This window comes from Lingula anatina, chromosome 8 (genome assembly GCF_051362555.1).
Source record: "Lingula anatina isolate TDL-2025a chromosome 8, LinAna3.0, whole genome shotgun sequence".
In the NCBI taxonomy this organism is placed as follows: Eukaryota; Metazoa; Brachiopoda; class Lingulata; order Lingulida; family Lingulidae; genus Lingula; species Lingula anatina.
Window position 1 is genome coordinate 18,902,997 of NC_141774.1, and position 25,111 is coordinate 18,928,107.

The 25,111-nt window shown below is 38.1% G+C and overlaps 2 protein-coding genes across 3 annotated transcripts in view; one reads left to right on the forward strand and one right to left on the reverse strand.

Annotated features, from left to right (window-relative positions):
- Positions 1 to 25,111, forward strand: part of LOC106180188 (uncharacterized) — a 35,851-nt gene that overhangs the window by 9,611 nt on the left and 1,129 nt on the right. The window contains exons 11-14 of one of the 2 annotated variants that reach the window (XM_013564102.2): positions 322 to 461; positions 899 to 1,050; positions 3,346 to 3,483; positions 4,891 to 5,051. In XM_013564102.2, the coding sequence (XP_013419556.2) occupies positions 322 to 461; positions 899 to 1,050; positions 3,346 to 3,483; positions 4,891 to 4,954 (494 nt within the window). In that variant the 3' untranslated portion in view covers positions 4,955 to 5,051. Of the gene's footprint in view, positions 1 to 321; positions 462 to 898; positions 1,051 to 3,345; positions 3,484 to 4,890; positions 5,052 to 25,111 lie in introns of those variants that run through there. The other variant, XM_087019393.1, reaches the window with a different exon arrangement.
- Positions 3,832 to 22,759, reverse strand: LOC106180187 (uncharacterized). The gene is made up of 19 exons (XM_087019391.1): positions 22,215 to 22,759; positions 19,448 to 19,569; positions 18,882 to 19,152; positions 18,113 to 18,360; positions 17,177 to 17,602; positions 15,644 to 15,828; positions 13,993 to 14,224; positions 13,011 to 13,106; positions 12,522 to 12,680; positions 11,980 to 12,105; positions 11,496 to 11,592; positions 11,172 to 11,275; positions 10,850 to 10,947; positions 10,110 to 10,266; positions 9,168 to 9,317; positions 8,355 to 8,486; positions 7,927 to 8,112; positions 7,352 to 7,543; positions 3,832 to 6,845 (listed from the first exon to the last, which is right to left on the reverse strand). Exons 2-19 carry the CDS (start codon positions 19,482 to 19,484, stop codon positions 6,550 to 6,552), a joined length of 3,192 nt encoding a protein of 1,063 aa, XP_086875517.1. The 5' UTR covers positions 19,485 to 19,569; positions 22,215 to 22,759; the 3' UTR covers positions 3,832 to 6,549.

Consider the following 25,111-nt stretch of genomic DNA (forward strand, 5'->3'; position numbering starts at 1 on the left):
AACGTTCAGTTTTCTGTTTGGATGAATAAACATTTTCGTTGCTGTAGGTCATTCAAGCATATTATATTTTGCATAATTTGGAAGGTCTCTCTTTCAGCGGTTATTGTATTGTGCTGTCTAAATTAGTCTTAAACCGATAGATGCACATGTGCTGGCATTAGGCCTACAACTTTTCCGCTTTCTTTATCCCGAATTGTTCTGGGCTTTATGAGATTAAAAAAATAAGCTCTAATAATAATATTTATTCAGCTTTTTTCACATTTTATGATATTCATTTATAGTTCTATGATCTGATTTTAAGTCAAATGTTTCTTTTTCTAGGTGTAGTGAGAACAGTTGACGCATCTGGTTTTCGAGTGAAGCTGAACATTGCTGACGTAGGCGAGATACGTCAGAGGTGGCCAATAATGCCTGCGTCGGTAGAGGGCAGCACGATCATGAAAGAGATAGATGCGCTCAAGGTGAGCTGAAGGGTTACACTGTTGCACTATTTTCTCAGTTTCCCTTTTTTAGTTACTTTAGATTTCCTTCTTTGTTACCATTTTGTTTTTGTTGAAGGGAAGGTTTATTTGCTTTAAAAATACTTATCCTAATCCAATCATTGTCGGCTCATAAGGCTTGTCTTTTTATCTGTTAAATGTTTAACATTTAATATTTACGATTGTCTGTCTGTTTACCTGCCTCGCTTTCTGTTTAGATATTTTGCTTTTCCTGCTTGCCTGTGTTTACGTTTATGGAACATAACAGCTGTCTGTCCGTCTGAGGCCGTTTATCTGCCTGCCTCTTTCTTGTCAACATATTCATACAACGAGTGCGTGCCCACCCAAACATATTACTTTTCTACATTAACAGAACGGACTCGTAAGGCATCTATTCATTCATTCTGTGTATATTTCAGGACATGGTGATGGACCAGCAGCGGTACATCAACATGTACCGCGAGAGTCCCTTGGCTCTGGCCACGGGAACCACCATGGCCCCTGTGACTGCTGACCAAACCCTAGAGACATCGCTGTCCACGAGTGCAGTGATCAGCCAGCATAGCCACACGTATGTCTGCCTGCTAGCTGTGGCTTGGACATTACCGCTTACACGCTTCTTAGGGGCCATTCAGAATAGATGATCCGAGTGCTTACTGATCCGCCTGCTAAATATGGCCGACTTTACCGGTACTTCCCGCTGATTCCCGATGGTCTCCCCCTTCCACACGCGCCATTAAACGGATTAAAGCTTGGCTCCAAGGTTTAATGTTAGCCCCCCCCCCCCCCCCCCCTGCAGCGACAGCTCGTGTGGAGGCGGGGAGACCATCGTGGTATTAGCGGCATCGCTTCTGAAGTGGATTCGGCTATATTTAGTCGGCGGATCAGTTTGTGCTCGGATCTATTCGAAATGGACCCTTAGTTTAGAGCTGCGTTGAAGGAAGCATGAGGGTGCTAACTGAGTTTGCCTGGGGCGCGAGGGTCAAATGATTTTACTTTGCTTTGCATGAAAAATCTGAAACAGTCAGCAGGAAATCGCAAGTTTTATATGTAGGCACAGGGAAAGGAACTTAAATTTTGTCTTGATTTGCTTTTGACGCTTTAATAGGCAACATTAAGATTAGGGGACTGACTAGTCCAAGGGTCAAATATGGCGACTCAATACACATATTGCCGTCTAATCCGCTAATAGACACTGAATAGAAATCCCGTGGGGAAGTATTCAAGAGGGTTGGCCATATTTGACCCTCGGACTATAGTCAGTCTTCTATTTTGGATGTGACCTTAGATGGAATCAAGAGGGGGGGGGGGGGCAAAGAGAAAGAGGGAGAAAGGGAGTTTATTAGAGATAACAGTAGATCATTGCATTGTGCTTTTAAAAATGAAAAGCTCGGTCTAACTTTTTTAATAAAAGCATTACACATTAAGAAGATTTGTGTTTGTAATTGAGAGAACGGAACATAAAATATTTTGTTTTCTTTGTTTCAATTTTAATTTATATAAATTAATTTTCGAATCAAGATAGTTTTTGAAAGTTCCACAGTGGGTGAAAATAATTAATAAATCGGTGTTTATAATTCCCCCTCCCGTTAATGAACGTTTAATTTGTGACAAATATTTTTGTTGTCACTATCACCCGCGTGACTGACACTCGTACTGGCACTCCTTGAATACTGTATGCCCTGAAGAACACGGGCGCCAATGTGATACTGGCATACTATCGTACGTACACCGCACATGATCACTTAGAGTGGCATCCGCATGCTATGGTATACTCCGCCCCCATGTCGAAACGGTCACTTTGAGTGACCACCGCATGCTATGGTATACCCCGCCCCCTTAGGGAAACGGTCACTTTGAGTGACATACACATAATGTGGTATGCCCCGCCCCTTAGGTAAACGGTCACTTTGAGTGACATCCACATAGTATGGTATACCCCGCCCTCTTAGGGAAACAGTCACTTTGAGTGACATCTACACAGTATGGTATACCCCGCCCCTTAGGTAAACGGTCACTTTGAGTGACATACACATAGTATGGTATAGTCTGCCCCTTTGCGAAACGGTCACTTTCAGTGACGTCCACATACTATGGTTAGACACACTGTAACTGGCTCACCCACGATTGCCCCTATACTTTATTGGTACGGCTTTGTCAAAGGGTTATGCAAGGCTGACACTTGCACGACTTTTGGCCCCGATTTTGTCGTGGCAAGTCGTGCCATTTTGGGGCACAAAGTGGGAGGCTCCCGTGTTCCCTACTAGTTCACGCATAGTTTACGACGAGCTAACGAATAGTTTACGAATGCGTATCCACATTGACACGAACTTGCACGACAAGTTCACGCACAGTTTGCGCATAGTTAACGCACTTCCCGCATTGGCACGACGAGTTTGCGCAATTCGGACGGTGTCGTGTCGACTTGGGCACGCAATATACATGAGATGTTCGTGAACTATTCGTGGCAGTTCGTAACAGTCGTGACGTTGTGCGCACTGCCACGCACTGGCACGCATCCTCTCACATCGTCCCGACGAGTTCGCGAACAGTTTGCGCATAGTTGCGCATAGACTCGAGTCGTGCCAATGCGTGTCACAAAATCGTGCAAGTGTCAGCCTTGCTTTATCCACATGCTTAAATAGCAATGACCAATATGTTAGGAACCTTTCATATCTTTATTAATTGTAAAAATTTATCATGCCAAAATTTCCTTTTTTACTGTTTAATGAGCTATTTATAGTCTCAATATAGACTGATTTTGTGATATTTTAGAATTTTTACTTAGAATTCATTTTTCTGTATTCGACTATACAGCAACAAGTGTGAATGTAAATAAAAACCTGTGTATGCATTCCCGTTGTAGCTTAGTGCTGGATGCTGACAGTATCCAAAGAATGAAGGACGGAGCTAAAATCGCAGTTAGAACATCTACAGACAACGGACATTTTCACGAACTGAAGGTTTTCTACAACAGCAGCATCGATCGCTTCCAGATGTTTAAGTAAGTGACTGATATACATGTAAGCTATGGTCTTAACCCGAATCGAGTGTGACCATTAGTTCCACGTTTAAAAATGACAAAATATTGAACTTAAGAAATATCTACTTTTCGGGCCCTTATTGGATTTCCCCTAAGTTTTGCTTTGTTAATTTAATGTTATCGTAATTAATGTTGTTAAAGGAGTGACTGAAACCTACACCCCCCCCCACATTAACAGAGAGAGAGAGGGGAGAGAGATACTGGTACATGTATCTTAAATACAGTATATACACTGTATGTATTAACAAAGCAGATGCGGGTAAATTAAATGATAAGATAATGCAGCAGTAATATAACAGACACGAAAAGTGATGCTTTAAGTTTATTTTAACGATAATTACGGTGGTTCAGAAAATAAACACCATTTTTTGTTACTTGTGCTTCTATATCGTACATTCATTTACTAGTGGTGAAATCTCTATCTGGAGTAAGACTTATTTCCAGAAAATTTGTCATATAATTCGAATTCGCTTTATTCGTCTGTTGTATTGAACTCTATTGCCCCATAGGTATTGCATGTACATTTAATATATCCTGCCTACTAGAGATCATTGCACGCTATCGAACAGTCTGTTTCGTGTAACGAATTTATCATGTAGTTCTTCCTATTGAAATTCCTTCAACAGTCTCTGAATTAAGAGGTCTCATACTCCTAGAACTTCCACGTTTTATACCTAGTTTTAGTTAATCTTTACATGTGCATTTTAGCTTAATCTAATCATTTCTGTAACACAATATGTCACGCTTAAAGACAATGTTAATTATAATGCTTTTAAAACATTGATTCAATATGGCGTTTAACCAGTTATGTCAATGGCATTGTTCTGCTGTTGTACCGTAGTAACAAAGTGGAATAACACCCAACAGCAGTAATTGGTCTTTATTTTCTGTTGAGTCAACAGTACTTTATAGTCCTGGCGAGTATATCCTTAGCTCCTGGATATTTTTGATCGTTTCTTAAAATAATTCTGCATTTTATTGGTCTTGGTAGTGCGTTTGCTGCTATAGATTATACCAAACAGCAGTGGCCTTTACCTGTGTGACAGGAATGATACCAGACTGGCAGTAGTCCGACAGGAACCGTAGTCCATTCTCCATTACATTGTACAGGTGACATTCGCTCCTTACATGTATACAACCCCTAATATACTCCAACCAACCCTAACCTGCACTTATCATATGGGACTCTGGACTTCCATTCCTAGCACTACCATTCCTGTCACACCGGCTGTGTACATGCATGTATAACTGATTGTACCCTTCCATGCCAAACGTCAAGACTTTGTAATTATCAAAGGTTGCAATGAGTTCTCTTAAAAGCGTTAAAATCGTTTAAGTCATACAGTATATAACTGGCCATATTTCCAGGTGCGATCTGCAAAACCACTGCTGGGATGGACATGACTCACAACTCTGGCCCTCTGACGGATAAACTGGCCTCGCAGGTCGTTGCCGGAGTCAGCAAGCAAGCAGCATCTGGAAAGTTCTCCACTCCCACCACCCAAATAATGATTTTGTTCATAGTGAACAACAAATAACCACTGTCCATCCTGATGTATCCACTTAATACAACGGGAAGCCCAGTCGCAACGAACGTGCTTAATTAATCATCGAAATTTTTAGAGATTCTCTTTTGCTTATAGTTTTTAAATTTTGTCATGATGAAACATTTTTAACTTTGCATGTAATAAGCTAAATATTACCCGGTAATTTGCTTGCTGAAATTAGGCAGGTTTTTTTATAATGCTGCAAAATATATATCGTTTCAAAAGCTTTAAAAAAGCAGTTAAACCAATTTTGCTTATAGCAATGTAAGGTTACGAAGAAAGATTTCTTTGATTTTGCCAAAATATGTTTATGTGGTCAATTTTAGCGTCAAGTATTCCAATTAGTCCACTGGAAAAGAAAAAATAATGATAAACTTCTAACATGTCTTCAGTCTTTTTAGGCCGGCAGCATTTTGTTTAGAAATACATTTTTCTGAGTGAACCAATGCCACAATATGTGGGTATGCATTACTAAAAAGTGTCTTTTTGCTCTCTTTGTGTACGTTTCAGTAAATGCTTTTGTCAAAATAGCAAAAGTTCGTTTTTCTCTTGTTTTGTTTTGTTTTGTTTTGTATTTTTGTTATTTTCTATTTTCATCCGTGACACATGTAGACATGTTCACACGCAATCAGAACATCCACCCACGCCACGGCCTGTACAAACGTCACATGCACGTCACAGTCTGTACAAACGTCACACTCACGACACAGTCTGTACAAACGTCACACTCTGCACAACGTTACATACACGTCACAATGCTTTTGTGCTCTAAACGTGGTCTAGCACCGAACATTAACATTCTGACATGGAAACACAGAAGAACCACACAATTACGCAAGTCATCCAACGGTACCTATAAGTGATCTTTATCGCATGCATTTGTGGATCATTTCTTTGAATCATTCTTTCATGCAATTCAGCACTTCATCATATTTAATAGATAATTGAACCCGTACATAAAAATATGAAAAAAGTAAGGAAAAAAGGAGAAATATTTGGATATAAATACAAAAAAATACATGGACAAATAAATAAAAATATATAAAAAAAAACATGGCATGATAAATAGTTTAAGAAGAACATTGAAAAAAAAATATTCAGTGCAATAGCGCCTTACCTTGTACTTGTATCTTCAAGAAGGACACGAGATAAACGTGACTACGCTGAAATGTTCTTTTTAAATACCTTAAAAATGCCAAGTGATACGTTCATCCTTTACAATTGCAATAAAAAACAAAAATGTGCGTTTGCACTCGCTGTGTGACGGCTTAACTTAGCACCGTCCTATTTCAACATATCGAGTGTTTACGATGTACAGGCAGTCGGTGAATAAATGTAAGAAAGCTCCAGATCGTCGTTATTCTTCACTATAACACATAGGTTATTACCATGGTTACAGTGCGGCAATGTGGGAGTACACTGGGATTAGAATGGTCAAGATCCATTATCACCCGCCACGATGAATAAGCACAGCACTAAGTTAGACGACCACACCTACACTATATCTATGTGATATCAGAAACTGAATATAACAACCTTTTAAAGAAAATCCAAAATGACCATCTGTTTCAAAATGGCGACCAAAAACCTTACCACAGTCCTCTTCCTCTCTATCCCACTGTCCACTGGCCAAGCACAGCCGCATCCTCTTGGTACCTCCGTCCCCGAAGCTGGTATTGTTGGTGCACTGGTACTCCACAGCTGACCCCACCTGGCGGTCAGTGGAGTTAACCACCGCATTGATAAGGCTGCTTGATATTACTGGGCACAAGATCACTGTAGCAAAACGGAATGACAGGCTAAAATATTATATGTCTCTTTATTGAATTCGAGTGTTATTCACTTTGGACACGTGTTGCATCTTTTCTAGCGTTTAAGTGGTGTTGTAAAGTCAGGTGAAAACTGTGGGGCTGAGAGGTACCAAAATGAAAATACACCATGGCCAAAATATACCAAGGGCTAGACCAGCGAAAATTGCTTTAAAAACGTATGTGCAATGATTGTGTGTGAACGAAACGATTTTTAGGGAGAAGCAGTTGTTCGTTAATTGTAATTCTTGATAAGTCGTATCCTCCTTGTGCAAAAAGGCGACCATTGAGCTGTGACACATCCAGAAAAAGAAACAAAACAATTAAACAGAGCAATGCACAAATCTCCAAATTTGTGAAATAATTTGTAGCACGCGGTTTGTAAAACAGCTGACAATTTAAAAATCAAAACCATCCAAGGCAAACAAACCTTGAAATCAAAATAAATACATTTCAAAACAGTGTGGAACTTACTTTCACATGCGGACACTGAGGCAGCGGACCACTGACCCGTGGTCAAACAGGACACCGTCTTCGTCGTAGAACCGCCAGGGAATTGGTAGTGCTGTAGACAGGTGTAGGTGGCCACGGCACCCACCTCGTCACCCCCCACGACGCTCAGTGTGGTGTTGGCCGCCGTCGGGAGAGCGGGGGTACAGTGGATTGCTGGATAAAGAAATCTTTACTATTATTATTATAATTATTTTGGGAGCGGGAGAAAGGGAAGAAGGAATTGCCTCCAAATTTAGATGGGGTGGGGGGGGGGGGGGGGGGCACTTGGACTACTGTATCCAGATAAACTACTGATAAATATTGCTCACTTCGAGAAAAAATACCGAAAATACGAATTAAAAGGTTTAGGCTGGAGCACGTCATATCGAAAACTACAAACATTTAGGAGCTAAACACAAACAATGTAGCCGACATGCTATGATTATCCATTATAAAAAACTCTACGTTAAACATATCTAAATAGCGTTAGAACTATGAACTAAATAATGCGACTGGATAGTTATTACTGGAATAGTTGAGAATAAATGTCCACCAACCTTCACAATCGGGTGGAGGCGCAGTCCAGTAGTTAAACGTACAAGTAATCGTTTTCTCTGCCTCTAGGGTTCCAGTCGGCCAGACGTAGCCAGGTAGGCAAGAGTAGGTCACCTGAGAGTTGTGGTTGCGGCTCGTACTGGACGCGGTTGCGTTGCCGACAGAGGGCACTTCGGGACAACGGACCTCTGGCGAATATACAAAGCGGAGTTGAAGACAAAATGGGTCAGAAAATACGTATGTGTGTGTATAAGCTTATGTTTTCCACACTTCGTTCCTTAACATTTATGTAAAAAAGACGATAAAATGAGTTTAAATCCTTAAAATATTTAAAGTCATACTGTGTATATACTGATGTTAAGTTGAATGTGAACAGTGCTTATTTATCATGTTTGATTTATAAAGAATTAAGCATTTTGTGTATATTTACCCCAAGTTCGCCACACTGAATATCGATTCTCTCCGCCACAACGCTGCTTGGAATCGCCTGTACACGTGATGTCGCAATGAGAACTTGCTGCATATCCGTATGTTCTAATTTCATTTGCACAGCTGCAGTTGGCTGTCGACAGAAAAGTAGATGCATCATTCAAATAAGTACATATGTGTCATATAAATTTATATGTTTCAGGTAATGATGAATTTGAAATTTGACACGTTCTGAGACTTGCAAAGACGATTAGAGATAAAGGTCAGAACTTAAATACCATTGCAAAAACTAGTCGATTACCCATTATAATATGGGTATACGACAATGCTTTATTTGAGTGATTTCACACTTGTAGGAATTCCTCCAACATACAAACCTATTGATAATTAACACAGTTTTGGAAGTGAAAAATCGCCCACAACCACCTCACCAATCATCCCTCCATCCACTCCCCATTTTGAAATTTATGTATGCATGCTTTGCCCCCCCCAGCACCATTAAGAGAAAGTCTGCTACAAAATTTCCCCATACAAAAAAAAAAAAAAGAAAAGTCCTAATCGTAACAAGATAAAACCAAGCAATACATGTATACATTACATTATGAACTACATACATGTATTGCAATGCAATTGTTCATGTTTATTTTAATACATTATAATGTCTAATTTGACCTCCAACCCCCCTTTGAAAACCCTGGGTATGACAATATTTTTTCAACACGCTGGCAACACCAGTCAACAAGATTACTTTGTATGGCACTGCTGTATAACATTGCGGTAGTTGAGACAGAACGTAATCCATATGAAATCTCACCTCCCTGTAGGCCAGCATACAAGAACCCCGCCGCCCTGCACAGATCTATACAATCCGACGGCAACTGGCAGATCGTTGAAGCGCTGTGGACCATAACTTGCCCATTGGGATCTGTAGTCTCTATGACACACCCAACATACTGCAGAGAGTCTGAAAACGATTTAGATGTCCGTAAAGGCCTTGTAAACTCTATAAATATCCCGAAGTTATATTTGTTGTGTCTAGATATTCCACAAAGCTATACTTACTGTCAAAAAAAAAAAAAAAAAAAAAAAAAAAAAAAAAAAAAAAAAAAAAAAACAATTAAACAAAAACTCAATTAGATATACTTGATGTCGATATTAACTTAATTCTTTTTTTTCTTGAGGAAAATTAGATTAGGAATATGACCTGCAAATTGTACATCCAGTAGTTACAATACAAACTGGCAACACCATGGATACGAAATATTACCCGCACGAAAACGGAGTAGATACTCCAGCGCAGTAGACTACTGCAATCATAATGCAAACATGCTTCAAATCTGCTTCGGTGTGGGAGCTAATTAGCATATTTGAAACATGCTTCTATCATGCTGCTAATCTACTGCATTAATGCTCCTCCTCTGTACAACCCTATGTAATTTTTGAAGTAGAATTGCAGTAGGCTATACTGCATTTCTACTGCAAATATGCTCCACACCACTACTGCGTTAATGCTTCTTTGCTACTTCGATACAACTGCATTTTCTTGCGGGTAACAGCGTTGGTTTATTCGAAGTGACATGCAAGCAACTTTATACTTTTGATATTACTAAGAATCAAGCACAATTGTCGATATATCGCGCTATCTACGTTGACGTATGGGTAAGTGTAAATTATTCTAACTAAGCATATATACGGCCAGACAAAAAGTAAGTGCAGTCTACAAACTCAGTGTCAGAATGTACAAAAACACACTTACGGTCAAAACTGCTGTACTTGCAGCCGTTCAACTCAAGGCGGAGACTACAATTGTTTTCACATGTCGACCTAGAAGGATACACCCGCACATACCGCGCTAGGATCGGATACGTCAGTGTGTTTAGAACAACTGCGTTGAAATTTGAATTACCAGTCAACTGAAAGAAAATATTACATTTTTTTCAACATCATTACGGAAATTCATATTTCAATATAAAAAAAAATCACAAGGTAATCAGATGCAAAGTTTGATTACATGAATGACTGTAAAAATTCTACACTAAAATCTGCATTAGCAATGGATGTATTATAGATCTATTTATTTATTTATTTATTTATTTATTTATTTATTAACTATTAATCGACACCAAAAGTGTAGTGCTAACATTCGGATCATGACCATGTATGCAAGTCTATATGGCAGGCCGAATTGTACTGGATACCCCTTCTTTACTATACATACTCTAATAACCAGAATAAACCCATTCAACCTTTGTTAAAACAATTGACCAACCTGTTTACGTGTAAAGACAGCCAATGTAACGTGACAGACAGTCCCCCATGATAGAGAGTCCGCTTCTTATTCATTTGTACAGGTAAGCCTCGCCCTAGATTTCGACCCACTTAGGTCAGACTAACCCTAACCATTATGAATAAATGGAGACGAACTTTCTGTCACACGGACCCTTAGTTTCGTTACACCGCTCGGTAGCCACCACCTAAATTCATGCAACACCTCACCTGTGTTCCATTTTCATACTGTGTCCAATTTACGCCATTCTCACTGTATTCCAGAGCATAGTTCCTAACCCACTGTTGATTATCCGGGTCATTCGATCCTAGGGTAATTTAAACGGAGTTGAAATATATATTGTTCAAACAATGTGCCAAATAATGACAAACAATTGCTACTTAATTGTTATGAAATACCGACCGTAACCAGCCGACAACAGATCACACAAACAATAGCCAAGAACCATGTGCCGAGCTCATCATGCAGAAACCTAGATATTTTTGAAAAAAAAAAAGCTTGATCTAACAAAACTGAATTCTTTACACGTACCTTGAGTTACCACGCCAGTTATAATATAAAGCTGATCAAAGGATACTTGGACCCAAGGCTCGGTGTCTTCATTTGCAAAATAGCAGCCACTTGGGCCATACAGGCTGAAATAAGGACAAAGGTGGAAGATATTCATTGTCTTAGTCGGCATCTGGTTTCGTTAGTTCCGGTGTCAGGGCATTTTTTTTTATCATTGGCATAAAATAGTCAGTATTTTGGATGTGATTGGTTCTGCATATAATAATAATAATAATAATAATAATAATAATAATAATAATAATAATGATGATGATTTTTTCACATTTGACTCCTCTTTTTACTTACTATATGTTCTCAGCTGTACAATTGTTGTCTGTTGAGTTGGAATGCGTTATAGTGACGGTACTCGAGTAGGTGTGGATCAAAGGAGTGTGACACGGAGCTGAAGGTAGAGATAGATACAAACACACGATACAGATTTGTTGATAGACACAATATTTCATTACTATGGATATGAAATTCGTGTCCATTTATGTGCATGAGAACTGATCACGTTTAGTTAAGAGAAGAGCTCATATTGACGGCCGCTAATAGACGGCGCTGGGATCGCAGTGACTATTAAATTGTCCGGATGCATATTAATTAATGCACAAATGCAGATATAGAGTTTATGAAAGAGTGAATGAATAATTGACCATTGCTCTTTTTCAATGCCTTTTTTAGCCAAAATCTGACGTACAGAACAACACATTAATATATCGATTGCTCACGAAAAAACGTGATATTTTCTACCAATGTTTATCATAAGATACAGAGAGCAGAATCTGACCTGTCGGATTGCACTGCACTTTTCTAGATGCGGCTCCTTCTGTTTCGCTTATCCAATAATATCCTTCCAAAAGGACCCCCTGTGACGCTAGAGCCACACACGACGGTGCACGGTGATAATAGAAGCCTGGATAGACAGAAACATACGCCTAACATGGGCTCAATTTGCTGAGCGAAATACGTCATGTTTTGTATATACAGTACAAATTAGCTACGAATTTCTTGCAGCACACTATGAGAGTATTAAATCTGTCACTATAACCAGTTCACTCGTCTTCAAAATTCTGGGACACGTGCCAAAGTAAAACTTGACTTACATGTTCATGTACCAATGCAATGGACCGTGTTCTTTTTTTCTCTTTTTTGATTAATTTTAATTTCGTCGGGGGAGACTACATTGTCCCCTTTTTTCTTAATAGCCAAAAGCCAGACAGGGTTAACGCACATGTGGATATCATCTAACCAAGGAGAGACCCTTAATTGTCATTTGTGTCTAGAGGTAATATTTTTAAAGACGATATATTTAAATGGATGCGTTCTCACCTATCAGGTACACATTGACCACGTTTGTTCCGCCACAGTGTTGCATAGGGTTGTACGGACACCCCAGAGAGCATGCGCTGGAGGACTGGCTTCCGGTGGGTTTGGTTTCCACACACAGGCATTCATCATTGGATATAGCGGCGTAAGGCAAGTCATTCCCTTCAGTAAAGAATTACATACACGCTTAAAATTCATACAATGTGCATTGAACCTTTATATGAAAATAATAATAATAATAATAATACATGTAATAATAATTGTTTTCATGGACATTTCAACAATTTCATGCACATTTATAACCATGGCACATCCTATCCAAAACTATAAATATAAAATTAATAAATTCGTTTTAGACTTCTCAAGTTCTATATTTTTTCTTTTACAAATGATGACGTCAGTTTTTTTTACTATCATTATCTTTTTTTTTATTGTAGTGGTTTATTTCTGTAAATATCATTATCGTTTCAAGGGATTGCTTGAATACCATACCTCTGCAGTATTCTATGCACAGTAAACTGTTCATGAGCCTTGGGTGCGAAACTTTTGCCTGGTGTGACGACGGCTTTGTGTAACAGCCACCAAAACCTAAGAAAAATGGAGTATGTTCAGCCATTGGTTGAGTATTTCATATGACCCTATAAGGCAAATTCAAAGGTTTCTTAAAACGCGCAGAGAAGCTGGGATATAAGTATTCAGAACAGTCATATGCATTTACTTAACCTTTGATAAAGACTTTCAGTGCACGGCATGATCGATTGCAATAATTATTTAAAATTCCCCAATCCTTTCCATTCATTATCATGTGCAAGTTTTTTTTTTATCAAGAATAGTGAGTAAAAAGAGACTCTAGTAGTTCTACTAAGTCATTGTAACATTGAACGGGATACTTAGCTGACCCTGCCCATTTTGAGAGATTAACAACCAGTCTTATTAATAAGCTGTACAACTACTTGTTTTTATATAATTGGGCCATCTAAGTAGAGCTCCTTGCACTCGTCAAGGCCAACTGATTACCTTAACTTAACAACTGGAAGCAAACTCGCAGAGAAATTGTGAAAGGGGGTAAAACCTCCTGTAGCTTAAGTGCAATTTACATGTAAAGACCTTTTGAAGTGGATCGATCCAGTTAAGTATACCGATCGATGCTACGAGAGTCCTAGAGCCCATTTCCATACCTAGATCGATCTAACAGTATCGACCCATCTCCGAGGGGTTTCTCGCTATAGGGCCTATTGCTTTCAGCTTTAGCGGCTTAGCTGTCTGGCGCTCCTATTGAAGCTGCTAAACGATACCTTATAACCCCCTGACGGCTTCAGTTGGCGTGCCAGACATCAGAGCTGCTTAAGCTGAAAGCAATTTAGCGAGAAACCCTCGGAGATGGGTCGATCCTGTTAGATCGATCTAGGTATGGGAACGGGGTCCTAAACATACGGCACATAATTATTTACTTGTATTTAAAGTTAATCCTTACCGTAACTCGTCTCACAAAGAGCTGATCCGGCACTGTAACTAAGCTCTGTATTAATTAACGTCCAGTTAGCAAGCCTATTATAAACTACTTTCACTTTCAGCGCCGCTTTCGGAAATCCGCTATCCCAGTTGGTGTACTTCAGGAAGGAACCATCTGCAGCAGTGAAGTCGAGGCTGTAAGACGGATCAAACAACCCACACAATACGTTGGCTGAGGATGCTGTACTGTTGAACTGTAAGTATATAGTTACATTTAATCTAAGTTATACTGTTTAAATTTTTCTTGACTTAAAAATTAAGAGATTGATTATCGACAAACGTACTTTCCCGGCATGCCTCTTAAGTCAGAGTACAAATTAAATAAATATGTAAAAGGAACCCCAAAACAGCAATATCATTATATTTTGATTATAATAGTTTACGTCAATAATATTTGTAACCCATTTTAAAACTTAGCCAACTTAAATTTACCATGGTTTACTTTTACAATTTATTTCATTTTTTCTCGAATTTTTATGCACTTGTTGACTCGTATTCACATTTCGAAATCCCGTTAAACCCCCTTTACACTGGACGGCGTCCTTTCTGCTAAAACTGACATCGCCGGGGTCTTAGAAAGGAGGCACAATGCTCAGTGATCAGCTGGTTATCGGCATGTAAAGTTTTTCATTTCATTTATGTATTACCTTGGTCTCTTGAGGACCATTAGTCTAGTACTGGTACAAATGTTACAACGACTATAGTTACAACAACTATAGGGTTATTACAAAGAAAAATTATAATAGTAATAATCGCAATCATAATCATCATAACAATAATAATAGTATCTGCAGTAAATTAAATACTTGAGTACTTAAGTAAATAAACTACTGAAATAAATTAAATTAAATCAAATTGAATCAAATGAGATCAAATTGGATCAAATTAGATCAAATTAGATTAGATCTCATACCGAAGCCTTCCTGCTTGGCTAAGATATCGTGCCAGGTTACATAATACTTTCTTACTGGTATTATTTGTTTTTAGTCTTAAACGGGGTCCTACTAAGAGACGCAGACAGGACGCCGTCCAGTGTAAAGGTTATACGGCACTTCCGGCCTTCCTTGTTTAGCAAGTTTGAATCAAGAAGATTTGCATATAAGAGAAAAATGAGTTTATTTTTCAATTTTGGATCATTTGAAAATTTTGAAATAAATTTTAGAAATAAATTTGTTCATTTACCTTTAATTTGATGTGTTTTTTTTCATATCAGAGTGAAATGTTACTGCCTGGGGCCAGTTTTACATGCCCTCCCCTCTGCTGCATTTTAGTGCTTATTTTGGCTGACTGGCGGCAGCACCTTACGGGTCATGTCATGTCACTGGCAAGCTATGCCATTAATGTACCCTGATTTTTTAATATTGTTTAGGCCTTGAATAGAAGTATTTAAACCTGAAGTGTTGTGTTTGTTGATGCATGGGAAATATTTTTAAGAGAATTAAACGTTACAATGGAAGTGAATGGGATTTTTAATAGTGGTTTGTAACCTAAATGGGACTTTACACGTACCAAGCACGATACAGCATTTAAACAATTACGAGTACCGGTATTTTTTCACTTTATCTATTTAAAAAAATCCAATTTATGCCATGTACATGTATATACAATCTCACCGTAATAATATCGTTGACATGATCCTTTTCTTCTTGTACGTTGATGACGTTCAGATACCCCCCGCTGTCAACACACTGCCGTCTATAATCCCACGTGTGGGACTCACTGAATATAAACTTGTAGCAACTTCCTTGGAAGCCGTAAGACCAGCCCGCCGGGCACACAGTACTGTCAGATGTGGGGCCTGTGTAAATGAATTAAAAGAAAAAGAAATGAGGCACTCAATTGCTGAAGCAAATGAAAATGTGATAAAATACAAATCGAAAAATCTGGTGAGGGGCGGGGGGGGGGGGGGGGGGGGAGGGGGGAGATTTGCTCTGGAAAGTCTCCCGGTCCACAATGAAATGCAAAACTACTACTATTACTACTACTACTACTACTACTACTACTACTACTACTAATAATAATAATAATGATAATTAGGATGATGATGATAGCGGTGATGGTGGTTATAATGGGAATAATGTTTACTCGCAACTATAAATAGCTCAATTGCATACTATTAATCAATTTTGAAAACGTAATAAGAGTACCAATAAACAGCTATAGTGCTTATTCGAGGTCATATCAAAATTTATGTAATACTACAATGCGTGACTCCTTTTAAGGTGAAAGTCGACTACTCTGCAGCAGACATTTATGACCTTGCTTGACCTACAGATAAGTACATAAGCAGGACAAGCTAGTTGAATAAACAAATATTGGAGTGGGTGGCGTATAGTTTTTACATCTGGACTCAATAAAACGATATTTAGTACGAGATACATGAAACACGGGCGTGACATTATATTGATCTACATTAATTATAAATACAATCAATGAGAATTACGTCAAGATGGAGGATGCAAGGTATACTAATCGACCAAGCATTTATTGCCCCCCTGGAGCCGTATACTACAAATGTAGTTCTAAAAATTGACGACATAATTGTAATCAAACATAGAGCGATGAAGTCCTTCAATTATTTTTAAGTTAAATAATTACACAGGCATATACAAGTGTATTTAGTTCAGCGACAAAGACAACGAAAAAACAGCCTGTAATGAGACAGTATTAATAGGGGTGACTCACATTAAGACTAAACAATATAAGGTTAAAAAATATCGATTCTTACGGAATACATTAACAATATATTATCTCAAAACAATTCCGACTAAAATGCATTGGCTCAGCTCATTTATCATTATCCTACATGATTTCAAATGACAAAGCGTAAAATTTCAAACAAAAGTTAAATTATAAACTCCGTTTTTCATTTTTTTCAGATCATTTAAAGAGATAATAACATGAAGCACTTGCAAAAGGGCTCTTGTATCGGTATTTGGAGCTTTTCATAGCGCAAGCTATATCGCCCATAGTTAATGCAGCGGTAGTGGTAGCGGTACCACAAAACCCAGTACCACAGGATGGAATCAGAGGAATCACTAAATGGTATTACAAATACATTTGGACCATAACTGATTCCATTGGATAATTAGATTGTATGAGTTGAACAGAAAAACCGATCTTAGTAATAAACGGTGCCAACCGACCTGTACCGATCGTTGTTGTTTCAGCTTCCGTAGTAGTAGCAGTTCTGGTAGTCGTAGGTGCCTGGGTGGTTGTTACCGCAGCAGTTGTGGGTGCCTGGGTGGTTGTTACCGCAACACTGGTGGTTGTAGGTGCCTGGGTGGTTGTTACCGCAGCACTGGTGGTCGTAGGTGCCTGGGTGGTTGTTACCGCAGCAGTTGTGGGTGCCTGGGTGGTTGTTACAACAGTGGTGGTAGTCGTGGGTGCCTGGGTGGTTGTTTCCGCAGCAGTTGTGGGTGCCTGGGTGGTTGTTACCGCAGCACTGGTGGTCGTAGGTGCCTGGGTGGTTGTTACAACAGTGGTGGTGGTTGTAGGTGCCTGGGTGGTTGTTACAACAGTGGTAGTGGTTGTAGGGGTTGTAGTTGTCGTGGTCGGTGTGGTCGGTACAGCTGATTGCATTGAGAAATGTACATCATTTATTTATGTAGAAAGTAAAAAACGACGGGCGCCTGTATATATGTAATACGTGTACAGTGCAGGTATTTAAGTCAAACCCGCAATACTATGAAAGTAAACATAAATCAATGCGTAAAGCATTGCATGGCTAAAGCATTATGAGCACAGCATTAGTAGACAAGGGTAAATATCCTGTTGAAATATGACCAAAAAGTATAATGAATTATTGAAACCACCAGGGGTGCGTTTCATATAATGCCTTTTTAAAACCTGAACTTCAGCAAACCGATGATGTTGCTTGAATAAAATGTGGCGATAATGAAGTTTGTAAACCCATAATTTTTTAAGAAATTCGCTTAAAATTGCACTTAAAGGATGGGGACATGAAATGTTCTGCATGCGTGTGTGTGTGTGTGTGTGTGTGTGTGTGTGTGTGCGTGTGTGTATGAAAGTGCTCATGCATATGTGTGCGTGTGAGTTGATGGAAAGACCTCAACTCTTACTTGCTCCACCATGGCGACAAAGCACCGCATAACTCTCAGCATCACAGTCCACCATCTTAAACTGACAGGCCGCGGTATCTGAGGTACAGTCCAACGTTACACAGTCCCCGCATTTTCCGTTGGAGCACTCGTTAAGCCACGGCATATACCCGGCGGCTTGCAGCTGAGGGGTCTGCCACTGCCAGTACCGGTTTGTTCCACCGCCGGTCTCTGGTACGATGTCCTTCAACGAGACGCGGTACTCTTTTCTGAAATACAGATATTGAAAGATGTGTGGCCTTTTTTTTTCTCCTTCTGGTTTTAAACTTTGAGGGTCACTTTTGGCTGCTTGATACTATACAGTACATACTGGATATCTCTTGAAGACATATTAAAACTCGGATAATTCTACAAAGGTGGGTGGAGCGGCTTTTGTCCTAGCCGCCGTTCGGAGGGAATAAGCTGGTTAGACACACAGACATCCGCGTATTTTTTTTTTTTTTTTGACAACAAAATTACTTCATAAATGTTTCATACATGTGTCTCGTAAAAAGACACTGGAGTCAAATTATGCGCACAAAGTAGCTGTTGGTTTTCTTATTTGATTATATTTTAGTTGCTTTTAAATTGTGATTTATTTTGTAACTTCTGCCCACGTTAAGATAGCTTTGCTCTCTATCTATCTATCTGAGTACCACTACCGGCGAGGCGTTATTTGTCTTCTAACCCACTGAACCGAACTATTAAATAAAAACCTTTAAAAGTATTGCTTAGCAAAGAAGCTACTCACTTTAACGCCGAAACGACCTTTATACGGTCATACAGCGCCTGGCGCTCTGCGGATGACTCTATCCACGCCAACTTCCAGGAGCCGCCGCCGTCGTTACACTCAGACTCGGCCTCAGAATAGCTCTCTTCATCTTCATAGTCAATGTACCACACAGTGTCCGCAATGCCGGGTACACAGAACATTTCCGCTTGGTCGGTGTTGACTAGAGGGTCGGGCGCCCTGCACGTGGCCGGCAAATCTGGCTCACTGTTGATCGGGGCGAAAAGGTTGGCTGGAACGTACGGGGGAAAGGCATTAGGTTGTCATTTAGCTTTTTAACTGAAACGTGTGGGGCAAATAACTATTTCACTTTTAGTATCTTTGTGTGTGCGTGAGTTTGCCGCAAACAAGAGAATACATGTAATTTTAATTTTAAAAATACAATATTACAGAGACTACATTGTGTTTTACACGTATCAGTATGTATCCACGGTAAAGCAAGTAAGGTCTGCTTACAATGACACTGAATACCGGTAAACGAATTTCTAATATTTTGGTCTCTAATAACACTCTGTCATTTAACTTACCTGATACTAGGAGCGTCACGAATATACGGGTATCCATCGTACATGTATGTGTTGACTGAACGATTGACGACACCCTTGGACGGAATCAGTATCCTTACGTGGTCTAGTTACCTGTTTGTAAACTGTCAAAAGACACTTCAGAATTAAAATAAATTAAAAATAAATAAATAGAAGGGATGGTTAAAAAAGATGAACACTAGCTAAAGTAAATGAATGAAAAATATGTTTGTTAAAAAACCGTGATTTTGGGCATGTAAATGACAAACGGTCAAATGTTTTTTTTTTTTTTTTTTTTTTTTTTTTTTTTTTTTTTAATTTTCCGGTAACCATTAAAAGGACATTGGCCTGGCAACTTAAAAAAATTCTGTTTAACCCTCAATCACCTTTCAGGGGCCTCGCAGGCCCGGACCCATGTATCTTTTGCTCTCTCTTCGTTCGCATGAGGTTTTGAGCCTCTTCCTTTCATGTAATCCTCAAGCAACTTATACCCCATCAATGGATAAATAATTAGTTTTGAAATAATTTACACCATATGTAGAAATTAACTTTTCCAAAAGTTAGTCCCATTTCCTGGAAACTGGGCCTCTGAGGCCCGGTTGCTTTATAATTTTACTTCCACATGGGATAAATAAGTCCATGTTACCTCAAATAGCTTTGCTATAAAATGTTTTACACAAGCAATATCATGTGTGCTATGACTATCAGTATGGTCAATGAAATCTGCCTGTGAAAGATTCAAGACCTGGAGAAATTATTATTTATGAGTAATCGGTCACCTTGGTCACCTGATATGCAGATATCAGTTTAAATCTATCATTATTACATACCTGATAGACTGCGCTACCTTTGCGAAACTTTCCATTTTGAGAAAAAAATAAAAAAACGTTTTTCTGCATTTTCCATACTCAGTGTATACTCATGCACCCAGGTGGAGGTTAAGGGAGCAAGGGACTGGTGTAACATGAAAATCTGACTCCCCCAGTCAGATTTTCATAATGAAAATCTGACTCCCCATGAAAATTTGACTCCCCCACCACAAATGTTCATAAATCTTATTTTATTTGAGTATATGACTGTGATATTGTAGTATGTAAAATGGAGGATACTTTGGCACTTTTTTAAAGTTTGCAGGTGAATATTTTCATGAAAAAAATATGAAAATTAAAAATGTGCACTTAACCGCCCATTGTCTCCCCTTTGAAAACGCTATTTATTTGATATTGAATGATCATTTCTACATCTTTCCTTTAAATTTACTTTATGAAGATTATATTGGAAATATTTGAAAGTTTGATGGTAAACTATTGGGTGAAAAAACTAAAAAAAAAACATGAAAAATAGAAAATTAAAAATGTGCATTTTATCACCCAATAACTCCCCTATGAAAAAGCTATTTATTTGATATTTGATGATCATTCTGACATCTTTTCTATTAGGATGTGGTGGTGAAAATTTTGGTGAATATTTTTAAAACAAGTATTCATCTTACTACCTGTAGGTTTTGCACTTCCATGTCAAAACGCTACATTTTTAACTCAAGAAATTGGCCCCATCGCCTTTTTACTGAATTCTTATGTAGCATACCCAGCATTTTACCATTCAAACTTTCAAATATTTCCAATATATATTCTTCATAAAGTATCCTTAAAGAAAAGATGTCAGAATGATCATCAAATATCAAATAAATAGCTTTTTCATAGGGGAGTCATTGGGTGTTAGAATACAAATGTTTAATTTTTCTTATTTTTAATGTTTTTTTATTTTTTTTCACCCAATTTTTTAACCATCAAACTTTCAAGTACTTTCAATATATTCCTCATAAAGTATCCTCAAAGAAAAGATGTCAGAATGATCATCAAATATCAAATAAATAGCTTTTTCATAGAGGGGTCATTGGGTGTTAGAATATAAATCTTTAATTTTTCTTATTTTTTAATGTGTTTTTTTATTATTATTATTTTTTTCACCCAATTTTTTAACCATCAAACTTTCAAGTACTTTCAATATATTCCTCATAAAGTATCCTCACAGAAAAGATGTTGAAATGGTCATCAGATGTCAAATAAATAGCTTTTTCATAGGGGAGTCTTGGGTGGTAAAATACAAATCTTTAATTTTTTTATTTTTTCATGAAAATTTTCACCTGCAAACTAACAAAAAGTGCCAATGTGTCCTCCATTATGCATACAACAAGGTCATAGTCATTTACTCAAATTAAATGAGATTTGTGAATGTTTTTTTGGGGGGAGTCAAAATTTCATAGGGGGAGTCACATTTTCATTATGAAAATCTGACTGGGGAGTCACATTTTCATAATGAAAATCTGACTAGGGAGTCACATTTTAAGGGAGTCAGATTTTCATGGTACACCGGGCCTCGGAGGCCCGGTTTCAGGGTTTACGTAGGGTTCAATTTCCTTGTGGATGAGGGTTAATACAGTACAATCACTGGTTGGGGTGTGGAAGTGAGAAATAAGAATTCAGACATTTAAGGACTCGCATGTCATTTCAATGCAGCCGAGTACTGACAAGTATGGTTTCTTTGCATTTTTCACGTTATCTAAAGCATTACATACATGTATGTCTAGGAATTAATTAATTATTTCTAAATCACGTTGCCAGACATATATAAAAAAGGAGACCTATTCAGTAAACAAACGACCGAATGAAGAATAAGTGTTGTTAAAACGACGAAACAAACACTTTTTGGTTTTCATTTCTTAAATAACCAATCTATAAAAAAGACACAATTATAAAATGTATCTTACCCTTGATTGAGAACCTATTCTTCCAAGTACTGTCCTTCAAGAGCGGTGCATAAACGTAAGTTTCGTCTGTCAAAGTGACTTGGTTGATACATTTGTGTGTTTTTTATCGACTAAAATGACGCCAAGGACTCATGCTGGTTCGATCGAACATTTGCCCAAAAAGCCGCATCGACGTTTCTTTATCTTCAAAAAGCGATAATTGTTCCTTCTATTTGATAGTCAGCATTTATGTCGTTTTGTTTAGTGGGAAATCGTTATCCTGAAACAATATCAAAGCCAAATTAATTTATCCAAGTTTTTTTTTTTTTTTTTTCATGTATTATTTTTAACGCAAACTGCCTGATGTCGTTAGACTAGAAATTCTTTGGACCGAAAATGGGAATATATCACGTCTGCAGATAGAACGCTTGAGTAATGGTCACAAGAATTGGAATTTCCCGTATGTAGTGTAATGTGTCCCTAATGTCTTCCTTAGGAAATGTGAGTCTGTCCAATTTTCGGTCTTAAATACTCTTTGTCTGAGAAGGCCTTCATTACATCGTCTCTGACAGTCGTTTGACGCCTTGCTAAAATTAAAACCAAACGTCCATTTCATTTTTTCTATACATATATACAATTAAAATTTTAATTTTATATTTATTTAAATTTAAATTTTAATATTAAAATAAATAAATAAAATCACTAGACATGTATCAACCCCAACTCTGAGTTTCACGGTCATATACCCAGAAGGTATGCCAGATCGTCAGGAGGTGTTTATTTGAAAATGGTGTCTTAGCCGTTTATCTACACGGCGTGACGACACTTATGTTATTGTTATTGACACTATAATTCATCAGATAGAATTGTGAAATCAAACATACGTAAACAGTTTTCAAAAGCGTCTTTCTCTAATTTACTTCCTAACTTGTTATATATTTTCAGATTATTTCCAACTTCTTTGAGAATAACTTTTAAAACAAGCAAACAAACAAATAAATAAAAGAAAGAAAGAAAGGGGAATAAAAGGCCTGCTTAAATATTACTTCACTCCTTTATTGGCCAAACTTGGTCATTGTTTTAATTTCCCACTATGTGACAACTGAACATTCCACACATAATTTTACTTCACGTTGAGATATATTAAGTATATATAACGTACATATATTTATTTCGGTCTTTTCTACAGTATTTATGTTTATACTTGCTCCATACACAATAATAAATCACAAACAACAAAAACTGTAGCAACAGAAGGTGACACTTCCATAAAATCGAAGGCTCCAGTCAGTCCATTATTACAATCCATAAAAGTCGTTAATTGTTATGTGTATGGAACAAGTCTACAGCTAACGTGTAATGAATGGATCGACTGAGAGCCCAGTGTCATGAAATTGTGGATCAGTGTGACAGAAAGTCCGTCTTCCATATAGTTATAATGGTCAGGGTTAGTCTGACCTAAGTGGGTCAAAATCTAGGGCGAGAGTCACCTGTACAAATGAATGGGAAGCGGACTGTCTGTCACGGGGGACTTTCTGGTACATGACACCAGTTAAGCTTCACATTTAGTTGGAGATTCGTTGAGCTTTCTGCGGTGTTGCTTTGCCGCTCACCTTCTCCTCTTTTATTGCACGATCTTAAAATATTTGTTTTTACAGATCGCATCGGGTCCAAAGATGACCCAAAAGGAGAGAGTAGATATTCTGGAAACACGTACTGTGATGAAAAACAAACGCGTGAGAAAATATATCGATGCATCACTGAGACAAAAATCGATGCACTGGTAATTAAATATGCCATGCTTGGAAAAACAAAAACAGGAGTAATTTAGACAGTAAACTGTATTATATTTTTATTTGAAGCTCTTGATTTATATGGTTTTATTATTATTATTATTGCCATGAAAAACACCAGGAAGTTCCTTATAAATCAGTACCAAAAAAGCTTAATTACAGTGGATAAGTTTGTCAATCACAATGAAGCTGACTCACTCTACCCTACGTTCTAGATTCCGGTATCGCCTGCTCGATCTTGATTTTATATATATATATATATATATATATATATATATATATATATATATATATTCAGGGAAAAAAGAAACGCAACGCTCAGTTTTGAGAGATTTTTGGGGCAAAATAATTTTATTTTTGAGATCCGCCAGTTTTATGTGAACCCTACATCCATCTCTAATCCTCAGGCCAACTTTTTTGGCGTTTACACATTTTTGAGTCGAATAACACAACCAAACAATAGAGCATCCCCCCCCCCCCCAAACCAAAAGTGACAGGAATTGCATCATACTGTCAATAGTTCACGTGACCCCCGTTGGCGTCCTGGACAGCAGTTATTCGTCTCCTCATGGATCGGCAGTAGTGTCTGAGTTGATCTTGTGGAATCGCCGCCCATTCTTCCACCAGTGCCGCCCTCTGTTAAGTTTCGCTGCTGAGTTTCGGGAGGATGTTCACGTCGGCGGACACGCAAACTGAGCAGATCCCATACATTTTCAATGGGATTTAAGTCCGGACTATTGACAGTATGATGCAATTCCTGTCACAAAACTTAGGATTAAAAATGGATGTAGGGTTCATATAAATCTGGCGGATCACAAAAATAAAATTATTCATCCCTCCCAAAATTCCCAAAACTGAGTGTTGCGTTTCTTTTTTCCTTAAGTGTATATTAACAAAGCGGATGCGAGTAAATTAGATAATTAGATAATGCAGCAATTATAACAGACACAAAAGGTATAATAAGTTTCTGTTAACGTAATGGGCATAACCCTGTCATGGGTTATGTCCATTACTGGTGGTTCAAAAAATAAACATCATTTTTCTTACTTGTGTTTCTATTACATACATTCACTAATGGTGAAATCTGCAACTAGTGTAACATTAATTTTCGGGTAATTTGTCATA

What these genes read in the sequence shown, in the direction of transcription:
- LOC106180187 (XM_087019391.1), bottom strand. Translation starts at nt 19,484, where the DNA reads ATGGATACCCGTATATTCGTGACGCTCCTAGTATCAG. An exon ending in GGTCAATGTGTACCTGATAG is followed by an intron (nt 12,106 to 12,521) that starts GTGAGAACGCAT and finishes CTGTCTATCCAG; the next exon opens with GCTTCTATTATCACCGTGCA. An exon ending in AGTGCAGTGCAATCCGACAG is followed by an intron (nt 11,593 to 11,979) that starts GTCAGATTCTGC and finishes CTCTACCTTCAG; the next exon opens with CTCCGTGTCACACTCCTTTG.